Genomic DNA, 17,969 nt, shown 5'->3' on the forward strand with positions numbered 1-17,969 from the left:
GGGAAGAATTTTGAGGACAAGTCCCTCATACAACCCTGAGGGACCATGTGATTTCTACCTCCGCCTGGCACCTGCACACTAGGCAAGGACCTGGCCACACCATTCCAGGACATGCTCCTTCCCTAGGAACGTGCTCGAGGAGGCTGTCCTATGAGTTCCCAGTCTACCCCCTCACACTACTCCAAGGTCTCTGGTGTGCTGAGTGTGGTATGTAGCCCAGTGCCACAGAAAACAGGAAGCAAGGTCAGCACCACCAGGGAACTAGTTAAAGGGCATTTCATGGGCCCTGCTGCAGACCTGCAGAATCATAACTTCCCAAGGGATCTGCACGCACATTCAAGCTTCAGAAGAATGCTTAGCCAAGTGGTTCCCATCTGGTTTCCTATTAGGATCATGTGAGGAGTTTTCAGAAATAACATCATCACCTGCGCCCTGCCCCACAGAGTTGGTCAAGTGTGTGGGCGGAGCATCATTGTTTCAAATAAATGCTCCAGACTATTCTAAGGTGAGGACAGCCAGGATTAGGAGGACGACTGGAGGACACTTTTGTGAGAGTTGAGAGCAGGGTTTGGTCTGTAGGGTTTGGGAGAGGCAGGAGAGCACCCTCCATTCTCATTGCTGTAGAGAAATGTGTGCAAGTCTGTTGGAGCGCAGAGCACGGGAAGACGGAAAAGAAAAAACTGACAGTTTGGTGGAGCTCATTGTTCATGCATCACTCCTGCAGGACAGGAGACGGTGGCCTTTTGAGCATTTCGAGGCCCTTCTGCCTGTGGGTGTGAATGAAGCAGATGAAGGTGCTGTGCTGGTGCCTCTGAAGGCACGTTCTCGAGATGCAGAAATGATTCCTCAACTTAACGTCGCCTGAGAAAACGACCCAGAGCAGGTGGAGGAAGAACAAAATGGCTGCTTCTCAGGTAAACCTGTCCCGGGTCTCAGGCTGAGTCCACTTTTCCTCCTAAAATCCGTGGATTTAGAACTGCAAACCTTTTAATTCTCTACTTCTGATGTTCCTGCTTAGCAAGCTTGTTTTCAACTACTTACTGTTTTTTCCTCTTCTTATGATTGTCACGGTCCCCTCGTTAGAATACTTCTCCTCTGTCCCAGTGCCTTCTCTCCATTTTCTCCATCCAGGGTTCCTATAGGGGACCAAGAATTCTCACCGTGAATGAATGACATTTGTGGGGCGGGAAGAAAGTTTGCTCTACCCTTAGTGATCTTTCAGCTGGTCTAATGACCAAATAGATATGACAGAGATTAGCAAGAGAAAACATCGACATTGAATACGTACATATATGTGGTAAGCCCACATACATGAGACAGAGAACCAACTTGCATGAGAGGTTAAGAGACAGCGCAAGTAGGTGTAAGAAATTCTGAGCCTGGGAAGAAGCAAGGTGCCTTGGGGCTTCAGTAGATCATTGCAGGGAGAGCACATGTTCCGTAATGACGAGTTTGTCTTACCGTGTAGATAGGTAAAAAGTCATTTCTGGTTTTAACTCTATTCATGGGACATTCTACTAATTTAATTTTTTCTAGATAGTTAAGGGGGTGGCCCATTTTTCCCTTGAGCCCACAGGGTCTCAGTTACCTTTAGCTCAAAATAATCTACATATGATGCACATCTTGGGGTGGCTTGTTCTAAACCCCTATACCTTCAACTATTGAAGACATTCCTTTTGAGGGCAGGCCTGGTGGATCAGGCAGTTGGAACTCCATGCTCCTAACTCCGAAGGCTGCCGGTTCGATTCCCACATGGGCCAGTGGCCTCTCAACCACAAGCTTGCCAGTTCAATTCCTCGAGTCCCGCAAGGGATGGTGGGCAGCGCCCCCTGCAGCTAAGATTGGACACGGCACCTGGACCTGAGCTGCCACTGAGCTCCCAGATGGCTCGGTTGGAGAGCGTCTTCTCAACCACATCGTTGCCGATTCAACTCCCGCAAAGGATGGTGGGCTGTGTCCCCTACAACTAGCAACGGCAACGAGACCTGGAGCTGAGCTCCGCCCTCCACAACTAAGACTGAAAGGACAACTTGTAGCTGAATGGCACCCTCCACAACTAAGATGGAAACAACACCTTGACTTGGAACACTGTGGAAGTACACGCTGTTTCCCAATAAAGTCCTGTTCCCCTTCCCCAATAAAAATCTTAAAAAAAAAAAACCACAAAGCAGAACAACGTGGGAAGGCATTGATGTCTAAGATTCCTATTGGGATGGGGTCAGATGCTCGTGTATCTGAAGAAGGGATGTGTACATTTTAGAATCCTCAGGATGCAACATCAGCTCTTTAGAAGAGGCTTCACAATGGGCATATTTAAGCAGCGTGGCATTAATGGTCAGAATAGCTGAGAAACTTCTGAAAAGCAAGAATAATTAGAAGAGACTTGCTCACTACATTGGCAAGAAAGACTATTTAAATGCACTGTTAGATTTAGAGAATATGAGAGCTGTGTGTGGTTTGAAATTTGTATACAACTGATAATTAGCGGTGATGATGTGTCTTTCCCTGTGCGGCAGTCACCTGATGTCACTTCCATTACACCTGATTTTCACTTGGTTCAGGTGGTCTCTTCACTATAAAATTAATATTTTTTCCTTTGTCATTAATGAGGGTCTCGGAAGGATTTATTGAGAGATGTGCATAAACCATCCCATTTCTTCTGGAAACTCACTTCTTAGTTTCTCTTTGCTTATAGTTGCTTAGCAAAATGATGTCTCTCATTTTGTTTACTGGAGATACTGGCTTTTGCAAGTGGAGGCTTTAATCAGTCAGGCCTTGGACTTGTAAATTTCTTCGTATTCCACAGTCATGTAACAGACATACTCTGCTTTGTCACTACTTTGTATTTTCAAAAAGTTTACAAGAATCATATTAATGAATGTTCAACAGTGTTAAATTTCTAAAATATTGCTCAGCACAAAGGATAAGGAAAATTTTTCAAAGAAATAAAAGACTAAGAAACAATAGCTCCAGCTTATTTTGTATCATTGTACGTGTTCATCTCCCTTGTATGTTTATAAAATCCAAAGAGTATCATCCACAAAGAGATTTATGAGATTAACAGTTGAAAATCATCTTGATTACACTGACATAAAATTTTTTGAGTTTTATTGTGTACATAAGTTCCCATTTTTCTGTCTGTCTTTATATATAAAATATTAACATTATTTGAGCTATTTTTTCTTACCTAAACTTGTTTCTATTCTCACTTTCAGAAACTACTGTGAACATTCATGAGGGCTATCTCTGTGTATTGGTCTGTGCGGTTTTTGAAAAATTCCATGTGAAGTTTGGAGTCAAACCCAGGCTCTACCATTTACTGCATATTTCACAAAAAGGGGGAAGAATAATAGTGTTATTCTGAGATTACTTACGTGATTTATGAATTAAGATATAAAAACTTAGAACAATACATTAAAGTTTCTTAAATATTTTTTTTTAATTTTTTAGTTACCGGTAACATACAATATTATTAGTTTCAGATATAAAACATAGTGATTAGGGGTTTATATAATTTGCGAAGTGATCACTCCGATTAGTCTAGTACCCACCTGACACCGTACATAGTTATTACAGCATTATTGACTTTATTCCCTATGTTCTACCTTGCATCCCTGTATAACTTTGTAACTACCACTTGGTACTTCTTAATCCTTTCACCTTTTTCATCCAGCCCTCTAACCCTCCGACATCTGGCAATCATCAATTCTCTGTATCTATCCATTTTTTGGTTTTGTTTGTTTACTATGTTTTTTTTAGATTCTGCAAATAAACGATATCATATGGTATTTGTTCTCTGTCTGACTTATTTCACTAAGTATCATGACCTCTAGGTCTATCCATGTTGTTGCAGATGGCAAGGTTTCATTCTTTTTTACGGCTGAGTAATACTCCATTGTATATATGTGCCAAGTCTTTAACTGCCCTCTACCGTTGGACACTTGGGTTGCTTCCATATCTTGGCTGTTGTAAATAATGCAGCAATGAACATAGGAATGCGTGTGTCTTTTCAAATTAGTGTTTGGGATTTCTTCAGATAAATACCCAGAAGTGGAATTGCTGGTGCCTTGTCTCTTTTTATAGCCTTTGTTTGAAAGTCTTTTTTGTCTGATCAAAAGATTGCTACCCCAGCTGTTTTGTTTGTTTGTTTCTATGAAATATCTTTTCCTTCCCTTTACTTTCAGTCTGTGTGTCTTTTGATCTGGAGTAGGTCTCTTGGAGGCAGCATATGTATGGGTCTTGTTTTCTTATCCATTCAGCCACCCTATTTCTATTGTTTGGAGAATTTAATCCTTTTACATTTAAAGTAATTAGTGATAGGTATTTAGTTATTACCATTTTATTATTCATAGATTTGATCTTTGTTTTCCTGTTCCTCCTCTTCTCTCTCCCTCTCCCGCTCCGTCCCTGTAACATTTCTTGTAATACTGGTTCGGTGGTGATGAACTCCTTTGCTAAAGGAAGCTTCCTATTGTCTGGAAACTTCTTTTTCTGTTCTTGAATTCTAAATGATAGCTTTGCTTGTAGAGTAATCTTGGTTGTGGGTCCTTGCTTTTCTTCACTTTGAATATTCCATGCCAATCCCTACTGGCCTGCAAAGGTTCTGTTGAGAAATCAGCTGACAGTCTTATGGTAGCTCCCTTGGAGGTAACTGCTTTTCTCTTGCTGTTTGTAAGATTCTCTCTCTGTCTTTCACCTTTGGCATTTTGATTATGGTATGTCTTGGTGTGGGCCTCTTTGGGTTCATCTTGTTTGGGACTGTCTGCATTTTCTGGGATCGTAGGTCTGTTTCCTTTGCCAAGTTAGGGAAGTTTTCCATCATTATTTCTTGAAATAGGTTTTCAATTTTTCTTCTCTCTCTTCTACTTCTGGTACTTCTGATGCGAATGTTGGTACTCTTGATGTTGTCCCAGAGGCCCCTGAAACTATTCTCATTTTTCCGGATTCTTTTTTCTTTTTCCTATTCTGGTTGGGTGGGTGTTTTCTCCTAACCTCACTTCTAAATCGCCAAGGCAGTCCTCTGCTTCTTCTAATCTACTGTTGATTCTCTCTAATGTACTCTTCATTTCAGTTATATTGTTCATTTCTGGCTGGTTCTTTTTAATATTTTCTATGTCTATTTTTAGGTTTCCTCTCTCTTTTTTAAAGTTCTCACTGAATTCATCTACTCTTCCCAGAAGTTCATTGAGCATCATTGTCACCATTGTTTTGAACTTTTATCTTGTAGATTGCTTTTCTACTTTTTTTTTTTTTTCAGTTCTTTTTCTGGAGTGTCGTCCTGTTATTTCATCTGGATATATTTCTTTGTTTCCTCATTTTGTCTGACTTGCTGTGTTTGTTTCTATGTATTAGGTTGAACTGGTACGTCTCCTGGTCTTGCTAGACTGGCCTCATGTAAGAGTTGTCCTCTTGGAACCAGTCACATAGTCTCTCTGGTCATCTGACCCAGGTGCTCTAAGTGTTTCCCTTGTGTGGATTGTTTGTGCTCCCCTATTGCTGAGTCTTAACTGCTCTGGCACATCAGTGGGAGGAATTGACCCTAAGGCTGTGTGGAATGTCTGGAACTACACTGGGTGAGCTGTTGTGCAGGAGCTGACCCCATGGAATAGTTTTCACTTTAGTATACAACTGGTGCCTGCTGAGTTGATGCTTTGGGTGTGTCATTTGTTCAAGTTGTTGGGTGGTGCTCAGGTGGGGTCTGAAGCTGGGCTCAGGGTGTTTTTGTTCTGCGGCCTTTTGGAAGGACCTCTGGTTCAGACCAAGTTCAACTGGTGCCTGTGCTCAGTGCAGTGCCACTTGGTAAGAGCTACAAAGTGATCTGGAGAAGGTTGCTGTTTGTGCTGGGATTGGAGGTGATTGTGAGAGGCTGAAGCACAGACCGTCCAGCTGCCTCTAGTGCTGGGCTTGGGGCCACTTAGGAGGAAATACAAGGCATACGGAGTGGACCTTTGAGAGAATTTAGGAAAGTCTGCAGCACAAGTTGTGACGGTGCCGTTTATATGGAAAAGCCACTGGAAGCCCCTTGGGTGGGCCAATAGGTAGGGTGGGGTGTGGTCTTGGAATCAACAGGGTGAGGTGAACGTATTAGCCCGGTTGATGGAGATGCAGACTTGTCCCGTACCCATGCCTGCAGGCTGTGTGGTTGGAGGAGGCTCAACAAAAGAACAATAGCAGTCTCAACCTAAGAACAATGGTGTCCAGTGCCCTCTGTATGGGGCAAAGGCTCAACAAAGGAACAGAGGCACCTGGCAGATGCCCTTTTGACCTCACCTGAAGCTAGACATTTCATTTCCTCCCTGTATGTCCCAGGCGCCTTTCGATTTGCTGGAGCTCAGCATGAGTGAATCCATCAGTGATTAATTGCACTCATGGGCCCTTTAAGAGGACTGCCTGGGACTTCAGCAGCCCTGTGTTTCTCTAAGTCACAATCCCCACTGTTTTTCACAGCCAGAAATTATGGGGATTTCTCTTTACTGGATTCCTGGGCTGTGAAGTCTGGTGTGGGGCTGGGACCCCTATCTCCTCATGGGGTCCTCCACACTGACGTATTCCTCCTGATTCTTAAGCACCATGCGTGGGTATGGGATCAGCTCATTATACATCTCCTTCATTGTACCAGTCTTGATGTGGTTTCTCTTTCATATCCTTAGTTGTGGGCCTTCTGTTTAGCCCGTTTTCACGGAGTTCTCAATGGTGTTGTTCTGCAGTTTAGTTGTAATTCTGTTGTGGTTGTAGGAGGAGGCAAACACGGAGTTTTCGTACTCCACCATCTTGACCGCCATATATTAAAATTTCAAAAAAGATTGTGCTTGCTATGCCTACTGTTCCATGAGACCTGTAAATTCCATAAAATTGTTTTGGTTTAGCATCCTGTGTGAAAATATCCCTCTGTTTTTCTCCTCTGTGATATTTAAAAATGTGGTTCATGGAGTAGAGACGTTGGCATCACTATTTAAACGTGAGATTGTTAAAAATGTGGAAAATCATACCCCACCCCAGAAGTCCTGAATCAGTATCTGCATTTTTACAGAATTTCTAGTCTATTGGTAGGCACATTAAAATTTGAGAAGTAATTTACCCTTCTAACTCACCATGACTTTTCTGAGATATAGATATCCCTTATCTTTTATGATACAAATGACAATACTCAAAAGTAGATATACCTGAGTTAATGCCTTAATTTTTACAATTTATCTTTCAGAAAAATAAAGTTTCTACAGTGGTTTGGTGGATCATATGTCATCCTCTTATCTCAGAGTTAGAAAACACATTAGGGAATATTACTGTCAAAAATGATCTTATTGGATATTTCAGGATGCTCTCCTAGGTGAAATCCATTTCTCTGAAGTCTCTGTTTTCATGTTGGGTCACATTATCAACTCTGTCTGTAACCTCTCGGTAAATGTGTCTTGTTTCAGGATATGTTGACCTTCAGGGATGTGTTCATAGAATTCTCTCAGGAGGAGTGGGAGTGCCTGGACCCAGCTCAGCGAAAACTGTACATGGATGTGATGTTGGAGAGCTATAGGAACCTGGTCTCCCTGGGTGAGTGTGACTTTCTTCCAGAGGTCCTACTCCGCTGAAACAGTTTTATTTCCTTCATCAGTAGAATGTCTCCTGGGAGCTCTGCTTTGTATGATAGAGTTACAGAGCCCTGCTCTCAGGGAACAAATTGCGGGTTTGCTGGTGTAGGAAAGAAAGGCTTCCTGAAGTACTTCGAAGTAGAACTCAGGATCTGAACTACTATAAATGTTTTCTAGTATAGTAATGGTGCTATCAGAAAACAATGTTGTGGGAAATCTTTTCCTGGAATATTCTAATATTCTACAGTGTCCTCTCTTCTCTCATTTGAGTACAATACTGGATTGGAAATTGGAAAATCTCCATCACAAGCCATGTTCCTTTTTCTGATACACAGGACGTTTAGTCTTTAAACAAGACGTGGTCACCTTTTTAGAGGAAATGAAGAAGCCCTGGAATTTGAAGAGAAAAAAGACAATATCCATCCACCCAGGTATGTGGGAATGAAGGAAGCGCATGACGACAGGTGAGAGGTTCCAAAAGTCACAAAGGAAAACCGACCTTAAATTATGGTTTGAGGAGACCCTCGATGGAAATGAGTTTTGAGAAGGCAAGGTTTATTTCTGTTGTTCTGTCCCCTAAGGATTTTCCTTCTGCTCACATCACATTGGCAGTGAAAGGCAAAGTCTTCCCCTTTGACTGTGTGGGCCGGCATGATGCAGATACTCTTCCATTGTTTTGCAGGCCTGGGAATGTCTGTGTAAATTGCTGAGAAAATCTGTTAAGCCATAGTTTAAGTTCCGATTTTTTTATCATGTTAGGAGTTTTGATGGAAGTGGTTGAAATACTGGAAGTTGGTTCAGAAATCCCAAAAACACTGGGGACGAATGTCATATGTTCTGCTGTACAATTTCTAATCCTATAGAGGTGTCAATCTTGACCTTACAAAGCACAGACTCAGTAATGTCATCACAGCACAAGGCACCTCGCTTAAATGAGAAAATCTAATTCTCTGTTTCACTTCAAAATGTCCTTTTGCTTTGTGTGAAGTAACATTAGTAATTTGAAGTCTATATGCCTGAATTCCTCAATGTTGTAACAATTTCATGTTTCTATTTACCTCATAGGATTATTTTTATTAAATTTTTGAGATGACATTGGTTAATAAAATTATATAGGTTTCAAGTGTAGAAGTCTACAATACATCATCTACGTAATGCATTGTATGTTCGCCGTCCAGAGTCAGTTCTCCTTCCATCACCATATATTTGACGCCATTTCCCCTCATTCTAACACCCCCTCCCTCTCCCTCTGGAGAGCACTAAACTATTGTCTGCGTCCATGAGATTTATTTCTTTGTTTGTCTTGTTTGTTGCTTTCAGTTGTATATCCCACATGAAGCAAGTCATGTTGTTCTTCACTTTTTCTCTGTAAGTTCTTTCGTTTAGCATGATAATCTCAAGATCTATACATGTTTTAGCAAATGGAAGTATTTCTCTGGCTGAGTAGTACTCCATTGTGAATATGTACCACATCTTTTTTTTTCTTTCCAGAACACAAAACACCTTGATTACGTGGACTAAGCTAGGAGGGAGGATGACTATTTGCATTTCCAGGCCTTGATTTTCCTCAGATAGAACTCCAGCTCCTTGCCCTCTAGCACATAGCCATCTGCTCGGCCACACTGGCCCGGTCTTGAAACAATGCATGCAAGAAGCTTGCCCTGCTGGAACTGCTCCTCTAGAAGACTGCTGATTTTGGCTTTCTTTTTCCTTTCATCATATTTCTTCTGAATTGTATTTGATCATTTTTTGTTTAAAATCTCTTCCTCCTCAGGAGTCAGTGTGGTTCCTCGCGGCCCAGGGGTAGTGCATTGTGGGACTCATGACACTGTCGGTACAGTGTGCTGTCAGTGAGCACGATGCAGTTCTTTACGAGGGTCTTGGTGCAGACAAGTTCGTCGTTGGATGCATTGTAGACAATATCAGTAATCCTTGTTTTGTATGTACAACACTCAGATCCCCAGGAGAAGTTCCTCTCATCCATCCTCAATGTAGCTCGTTGCCTCCACACACATGGACTGTGTGTATGTGGCGGGGGCCTATCTTACTGTTGGCAGCAGGGTGTCCCAGCTCATATTTTTGCTTCTTGTAGTAGGGCTTTCTCTTGTCCCTGGTCTTGAGGCGCTTGTGCCAGTTGTTGCAAGAGATGTTCACGTCTCGGTGCCAATTGGAAAGTGCCCACATCTTCTTTATCCAGTCATGTATTGAAGGACACTTTGGTTGTTTCCATGTCTTGGCCATTATGAATAATGCTGCAGTGAACATAGGGGTACGTATATCTTTATGGATAAAGGTTTTCAGAATTTGGGGGTCGATACCCAGAAGAGGGATTTTTGTATGGTGATTCTGTTCTGAATTTTTTGAGGAATCTCCGTAGTGTTTTCTGCAGGGGCTGTACCAATTTACATTCCCCTCAACAGTGTATGAGGATTCTTTTCTCCCCACAGCCTCTCCAACACTTGTTATTACTTGTCTTGCTGATGATAGCCATTGTAACAGGTGTGAGGTGATACCTCATCGTGGTTTTGATTTGTATTTCCGTAATCGCTAGTGAAATTGAGCATTTTTTCATACGTTTGTTGGCCATTTGTATTTCTTGGGAGAAGTGTCTGTTCAGGTCCTCTGCCCATTTTTTAATTGGATTGTTTTTTGCTGTTGTTGTCAAGTTGTATGAGTTCTTTACATATTTTGGCTATTAGCCCCATATCGGAGGCATTGTTTGCAAATTTCCTCTCCCATTCAGTTGGTTGCCTCTGTTTTGTTGATGGTTTCTTTTGCTGTGTAGAAGCTTTTTTTAGTTTGTTATCATGCCATTCACTTATTTGTGCCTTTACTTCCCTTGGCTTTGAGGTCAAATCCATAAAATCCTCTCTGAACCCAAGTTCCATATATTTAGTACCTATGCTTTCTTCTATACAGTTGATTTTTTCAGGTCTTATTTTTAGTTCTTTGATCCATTTTGAATTAATTTTGTTAGATGGTGACAGAAAGCAGTCTAGTTTCATTCTTTTGCACGTGGCTTTCCAATTTTCCCAGCACCTTTTCTTCCATTGTATGTTTCTGGCTCCTTTGTTGAAAATCATCTGCCCCTATATATGTGGGTTTCTGTCTGAGTTTTTAATTCCAGTCCAGTGGTCTGTGTGTTTTTGTGCCAATACCATGCTGTTTTTATTATTACGCTTTGTATTGTAAATTGAAGTCAGGAGTGTGATACCTCTAGTCTTGTTCTTTTTTTCTTAGGCTTGCTTTGTCCATTTGGGGTCTCTTGTGATACCATACAAATCAGATGATTTTTTTTGTTGTTGCTCTATTTCTTGAAAAAATGCCATTGAGATTTTGTTAGGGATGGCATTAAATCTGTATATTGCTTTTGGTAATATGGCCCTATTAAATATATTGATTCTTCCAATCCATGAACACGGAATATCTTTCTATTTCCTTGTGTCTTCTTCAATTTCATTTATTTATTTATTTATTTAATTTACTTTTACAGTGAAACATTTTTATATATAGAAGTAGCCAGATTGATTCAGTTTAGATAATCCCAATTTTTTTGTCAACATTCAAAACATCATAGTCAGGAGCCAGCCAAACACATGCCTTCTGTCCATCAGGCCTGATCAGGCTGTTTGTTTGATCTCGGCCATGTCAATGTCATAGAGCTTCTTCACAGTCTATTTGATCAAGCTTTTTTAAAAATTCACTTTTTTTTTTCATCACCTGAAAGAACTTTAGGTGTCCTCACTTCATTGAGTAGCTATAATGGCTGACACATCATTTCCAACACTAGATTATAGCATCGCGGTATAATTTCAGGGTCAAATTAAAATTAATTAAATTTGGTATGTGTCTTTAGTCCTTCTTATAAACACTCCGTTTATAAGAAGCTGGTTCTCTTGCTGAAAAGACAAGGATGCATTAAACTTTTGGATTCCATTTTGGTTTTCCCTAAGCACAATGTTACTAAAAAGAAATGGATTTCAGTGAAATGTGACCAATTGCATTTCCTAATTCCAGTTAGTAGCTCTAAAACAGGTGTGACACCGGTTAGACCTGGAAGAGGAATGCAGGCTTGTTCCCAAAGTGGCATGAGCATTAGTTCACACATGTGTATTTTCAGCCTATGCTTAGGCTGTTGACTGCCTTGAGGGTACCAGGTGCAAATTTACCAGGCAGATAGCAGGTACGTGCACACAAGGACCACTCATCAGAAACAGACCTATGTTTCCTGTATATCTGTCATAAAGATCTTAGAATGAAATATTTACACACGTGTAAAATCTGTGAGAAAAACACAACTCATTTTTATGTGTTGATATTTTATCCTGCATTTTGCCACATTTCTTTGGATTGTGTGTGTATTTGTCAATGTGGATTCTTTAGGGTTTTCTAATATAAAATTCTGTCATCTGTCAACACACATCATTTTACTTTTTTGTGTGTGGTTATAATGAGGGTTACTTACAATATTTTAAAGTTATAATACTGTATTTTAGTCTCTGTCAATTGCTAAAATTTTACTACTTACCTTATCCATCCCTGTATGGACTTACATTAATTATTTCTGTCATGTTGTATCTTTTGTGTGGTGTATCTTATAACATCGATTTAAGATTTTATTGCTTTTATTTTTTAAAATTCTATAGGGGAAATAAAAGTGATCTGTGTTTATTATACTACAGTTGCCTATATTTGTGTACACATTTATATTTAGTGGAGAGTTTTATATTGTCATATGGTTTTGTTTGTTTAGAATCCTTTTGTTTCCTCTACAAAGACTTTCGTTAGCATTTTTCTTAGGGCAGGTGTAATAGTAAGAAACTTCTCGGGGTTTTTCATCTGGGAAAGTCTTTATTTCTCCATTGTTGAAAGACAGTTTTGCCAGATATAGTATTCTTGGTTGATAGTTTTATTCTTTAAGCCCTTTTAATATTTTATTTGATACTCTTCTTCCTATAAGGTTTCTGCAGAGAAACCCAATGATAATCTTAGAGCAGCTGTCTTTCACATGACAAGTTGCTTTTTCTTTGTTGCTTTCAAAATATAGTGTCTGTGATTCACGAATGTTTGATTATAATGTATCTGTTGGTATTTTTACATTCATCCTACTTAGAATTCAGTGATCTGCTTAAATTTGTATGTCTGTTTCTTTCTTCAAATGTGGGAATTTTAAGCCATCTTTCATATAAGCTGTCTGCCCCTTTACACTCTCCTGTCCTTATGGAGTCCATTAATGTGTATATTGGTCCTCTTGATATCCCATGAGTCCCTTAGGCTATATTCACTTTTTGACATTTCTTTGCTTCCCTAAATCCACAGTGTATTTATTTATTTATTTATTTTTAAACATTTTTTTATTATTATTATTTGGGAAGGGGAAGAGGACTTGTGGTTGAGAGCCTGTGCTCCAACCAACTGAGCCATCCGGGGAGCTCAGCTGCAGCTCATCTCAAGGTGCCGTGTTCAATTTTAGTTGCAGGGGGCACAGCGCACCATCGGGACTCAAGGAGTTGAACTGGCAACCTTGTGGTTGAGAGCCCACTGGCCCATGTGGGAATCGAACCGGCAGCCTTCGGAGTTAGGAGCACGGAGCTCTAACCGCCTGAGCCACCAGGCCGGCCCTAAATCCACAGTTTAAAATGAACTGTGTTCAAGTTGTCTGACCCTTTATTCTGCTTGATCAAGTCTGATGGTGATTCTTTGTATTTTAAAATTCAGGCATTGTATTCTCCAGCTCCTAATTTTTGTGGTTCTTTTTCTGTACTTTCTGTCTCTTTGCAGTTTCATTTTGGTCATGCCCAGTTTTCCTGACATTTAGTTGTCTATGTGTCTTCTCTTTTTCCCAATTGAGCTCCTTTAAGATATTTATTTTGAAATCTAGTCAGGTAATTAATAGATCTTTATTAATGTAGGGTCACTTTCTGGAGATTTATTTTATTCCTCTGGACCATGTTTTTCTGTTTTTTTTGTGCGATTATGATGTTTAAGAAACAGCTATAGTTACCAGACTTTATGAACTTTCTTTGTATCGGGGAACACAAATAAGTATCAGCTGTGCTTGAACTTCTAAGGGGTGCCAAACCTCTGCTGTGGATGTTTGTTCTCTGTGTTTTCTATATGTAATTTTCCAGTTTTAAATGTTTAGGTTTCTTCTTTAGATCCCGTGATATTTTTTTAACCCTGGTGTCTGTCCTCACTACAGCAGTTGCACTGGTGTTTGAACAATGACTAATTATTTTTATTCTTAGCCAGAATGCATTCATAGTGTACTACCATTTCCATAGCAATCTCTGTCATACAAAACAGAAACAAGTCCCTCAGGTAGCTGCAAAACAATCAGATCACTAGATACAAAATAGACTCCTTAATTTCTCTCAGGAGAAGAAACTGGGAATTGAGAGTTTTCCCACAATCATCTTATAGGGTGAGCAAATGTAAGCAATTTTTCTTCCCTCATTGGTGTGACTCTCATTTTGTGCTTTTCTGGGGTGCTGTGACCTCTGACCTGGCTTCTGGTGTACTTGAAAAGGCAGTTGGGTCAGTAATTCTTGGTAATTGTGTCAATAATTGTTCACATCTCCATGGAAGAGTGAAGTTTTGGTGCTTCCTTCTGCCATCTTGCTTAAGTCCTTTGATCAGTATTCTGTACGTGAGAATTTAAAGTATATTCACCTGAGTGTAGTAAGTGTGAGAATTTGTTATCTTTCAGCTGTATCTTCTCAAGAAACCCAAGATTTGTTGCCACAGCCAGGTATAGAAGAGTCATTCCACAAAATGCTCCTGGTAAGATTTGGAAAGTGTCGCAGCCTTGGGAATTTACACTTAAGAAAAGCTGGGAATGTGAGGGGGAGTGTGAAGGGAAAAGGCTGTTATGATAGAACCAAACTGGGGTAAGTACTCTTAATGAAATCCTTTTTGTCAGAAGAGATCAAGGGTATAAAACATATTGGGAAACTCCCACTTTAAGTCATTTATATTTGTAGAACATGGTGTATTGGAACAGAAAGACTGAAAACAATTTTTTAAAAGCACATATTCTCTGAGAGGAGTAGTTCATAGTGCAAATTAACATTTGAATCTTTTAATGTATTGGGTATTTAAGAAACAGGCAGAGCTCCCAGGCTTTATGAATACAAATAATCAGCTGTGCTAGAAATTCTAAGGCCTGCCAAACCTATCAGGGGCTGTGTATTAGATTAAACATTTAATCAGGCATTTCTTAAAATAACATTTAAAAGTAAGAGAAATGCCAAATGTGATGAATTTGAAAATCCCTTAACCAAGGATTCACTATTCCATAGAGACATAATTCCTTCTTATTTCACAGTCTCGAATTTTCATAAACTTGGAGGGTCTGTATACAACCATCATGGTTCAATAAGTATCAGATTGTTTATTAGGGAACAACTTTACATGTGTAATTAAATGAGAGCCCTCACTAAAGGCTTTTTCTATTTTTATTCATTACCAGAGTACATATAATGGAGAGTTAAGTTTTCAGTGCCCTGAATCTTGGGAAAACGTTAACCACAGGTCAAATCCTGATAACCATCATAGAACTCAGCTTCCACAGAACCATTATAAATGCCAGACAGTCTTTAATGAAAGCTCAAATATTATATATCAGAATGTTGAAACTGTAGAGATGACAGACAAATGCAGTGAACCGACCAAATCTTTGAACCGAACTTTAAATCTTCAGAATAGTCATACTGGGGAAGAACCTTATAAATATAATAAGTGTGGAAGAGTCTTGAGTCAATTATCCAACCGACATACCCATAAGAGAATTCATACTGGTGAGAAACCTTACAAGTGTATGGAGTGTGGTAAAGCCTTTAGCCTGTATTCAAGTGTTACTTCACATCAGAGAATTCAAACTGGAGAGAAGGCTTACGAATGTAGAGAATGTTCCAAAGCCTTTAAGTGGTACAGAAGTGTTACTGAACATCAGAGAATTCATACTGGAGAGAATCCTTACAAATGTAGAGAATGTGGCAAAGCCTTTAAGCAGCATTCCCATCTTATTCGACATCAGAGAATTCATACTGGAAAGAAGCCTTACAAATTTAGAGAACGTGCCAAAGCCTTTAAGTGGCATTCATATCTTTCTCAACATCAGAGAATTCATACTGGAGAGAAGCCTTACAAATGTAGAGAATGTGGCAAAGCCTTTAAGTGGCATTCACATCTTTCTCAACATCAGAGAATTCATACTGGAGAGAAGCCTTACAAATGTAGAGAATGTGGCAAAGCCTTTAAGTGGCATTCATATCTTTCTCAACATCAGAGAATTCATACTGGAGAGAAGCCTTACAAATGTAGAGAATGTGGCAAAGCCTTTAAGCGGCATTCCAATCTTACTCGACATCAGAGAATTCATACTGGAGAGAAGCCTTACAAATGTAGAGAATGTGGCAAAGCCTTTAGGCAGCATTCCCATCTTATTCGACATCAGGGAATTCATACTGGAGAGAAGCCTTACAGGTGCATGGAGTGTGGTAAAGCCTATAATCGGCATTCATATCTTACTGTACATCAGAGAATTCATACTGGAGAGAAGCCTTACAAATGTAGAGAATGTGGCAAAGCCTATAGTCGGCATTCATATCTTACTGTACATCAGAGAATTCATACTGGAGAGAAGCCTTACAAATGTAGAGAATGTGGCAAAGCCTTTAAGTGGTATTCATATCTTTCTCAACATCAGAGAATTCATACTGGAGAGAAGCCTTACAAATGTAGAGAATGTGGCAAAGCCTTTAAGTGGTATTCATATCTTTCTCAACATCAGAGAATTCATACTGGAGAGAAGCCTTACAAATGTAGAGAATGTGGCAAAGCCTTTAAGCGGCATTCCAATCTTACTCGACATCAGAGAATTCATACTGGAGAGAAGCCTTACAAATGTAGAGAATGTGGCAAAGCCTTTAAGCAGCATTCCAATCTTTCTCAACATCAGAGAATTCATACTGGAGAGAAGCCTTGTAAATATAGAGAATGTGACAAAGCCTTTAGCGCGAACTCAAAAGTTACTCAACATCAATAGATTTCAAAATGGTTAGAAACTTACAGATAAACTTACAGAATATGGTTAAGCCTTTAACGTGTATTAAAGCCTTACTTTACATCAGGAAGTTCATACCAGAGAGAAGCCTTATAAATGAAGAGAGTGTGGCAAACCTTTGAAACAGTGCTTAAAATTTATTCAACATCAGAGACTTCATACTGGTGTGAAGAGTTACAGACGTAGACAGTGTGGCAAAGTCTTTACCCAGTGTTCAATCTTTACTACTCAACATCAGAGAATTCATACAGGAGAGAAGCCTATTAAATGCACCTAATATTTCAAAGCCTATAATCAGCATTCATATCTTACTTTACATTAGTCAATTCAAACTGGAGAGAAACCTTACCTATGAAGATACTATGGCCAAACCTTTAGTCTCAAGCCTTACTCAAATATGGTAATGTATTCTAGAGACAAACAATAATGATATAAAGAATGTGGCAAACAGTAATGCTTAAGTCACATTAAATATGAGAGAATTCATACAAGAGAAAAGCCTTACAAATATAGAGAAAAGGGCAAATACTTTACCCAGAGCTGAATTTCAGAGAATTCATGTTGGAGAAAAACAATACAATATAAGTAATGTTGCAAATCCTTTAATTATTGCTGAGGCATCACTCAATGTCAAAGAGTTCATGCTGAAGGGAAGCCTTGCAATGTAAAGAATTTGTCAAAGCTGATATTCAGTATTTGCCTCTTAATTGGCAGATAAGAATTCATAGTGGCTAAAACCTTAAAACTAAAGAATGTGGCAAACACTGGAGCTGGACATACAGCCTTATGCAACATCAGAGAAGGCATACTGGAGAGTCATTGTATATTTGTAACAAATGTTGAAACACCTTTCAACAAAATAAGCATTTCCAGAATCCCCACAGAATTCATGCATGAAAGTGACTTTAAAGATGTAAAAATATGTGGAAGTATACAAGGTCGTACTATTAAGTTTGTGAGCTCATCTTAGAAAAAGTGCTACATTCGTCATTGCTGAATATTACTATGGTCACCTTTGAAGTACTCCCCTTGGGAAGCTATGCACTGATAGCAACTCCTGGTCCACCTTTCAAAGCAATTTTGGAAATCTTTCTGGAATGGCAATTAGAGCTGTCATCGTATTACCCTTGATGTCCTGAATGTCATCAAAATGTCTTCCTTTCAGTATTCCCTTTATCTTCGGGTAAAGAAAGAAGTCATTTGGGTCCAGATCAGGTGAGTAGAGATGGTGTTCCAATACAGTTATTTGTTTACTAGCTAAAAACTCCCTCACAGACAGTGCCATGTGAGCTAGTGCCTTGTGTTGCGAGAGCCATGAA

At 39.6% G+C, this 17,969-nt stretch overlaps 1 protein-coding gene and 1 pseudogene across 1 annotated transcript; one reads left to right on the forward strand and one right to left on the reverse strand.

The window, feature by feature from the left end:
• Positions 1-729: 729 nt before the first annotated feature.
• Positions 730-17,670, forward strand: LOC117034934 (zinc finger protein 665-like). Its single transcript, XM_033128434.1, has 5 exons — positions 730-914; positions 7,419-7,545; positions 7,919-8,014; positions 14,293-14,366; positions 15,055-17,670. The coding sequence occupies exons 1-5, from the start codon at positions 900-902 to the stop codon at positions 16,630-16,632; spliced, it is 1,890 nt and encodes a 629-aa protein (XP_032984325.1). The 5' UTR covers positions 730-899; the 3' UTR covers positions 16,633-17,670.
• LOC117034977 (40S ribosomal protein S8-like) lies at positions 9,085-9,986 on the reverse strand (annotated as a pseudogene).
• Positions 17,671-17,969: the final 299 nt, after the last annotated feature.

This window comes from Rhinolophus ferrumequinum, chromosome 15 (assembly GCF_004115265.2).
Source record: "Rhinolophus ferrumequinum isolate MPI-CBG mRhiFer1 chromosome 15, mRhiFer1_v1.p, whole genome shotgun sequence".
In the NCBI taxonomy this organism is placed as follows: domain Eukaryota; kingdom Metazoa; phylum Chordata; class Mammalia; order Chiroptera; family Rhinolophidae; genus Rhinolophus; species Rhinolophus ferrumequinum.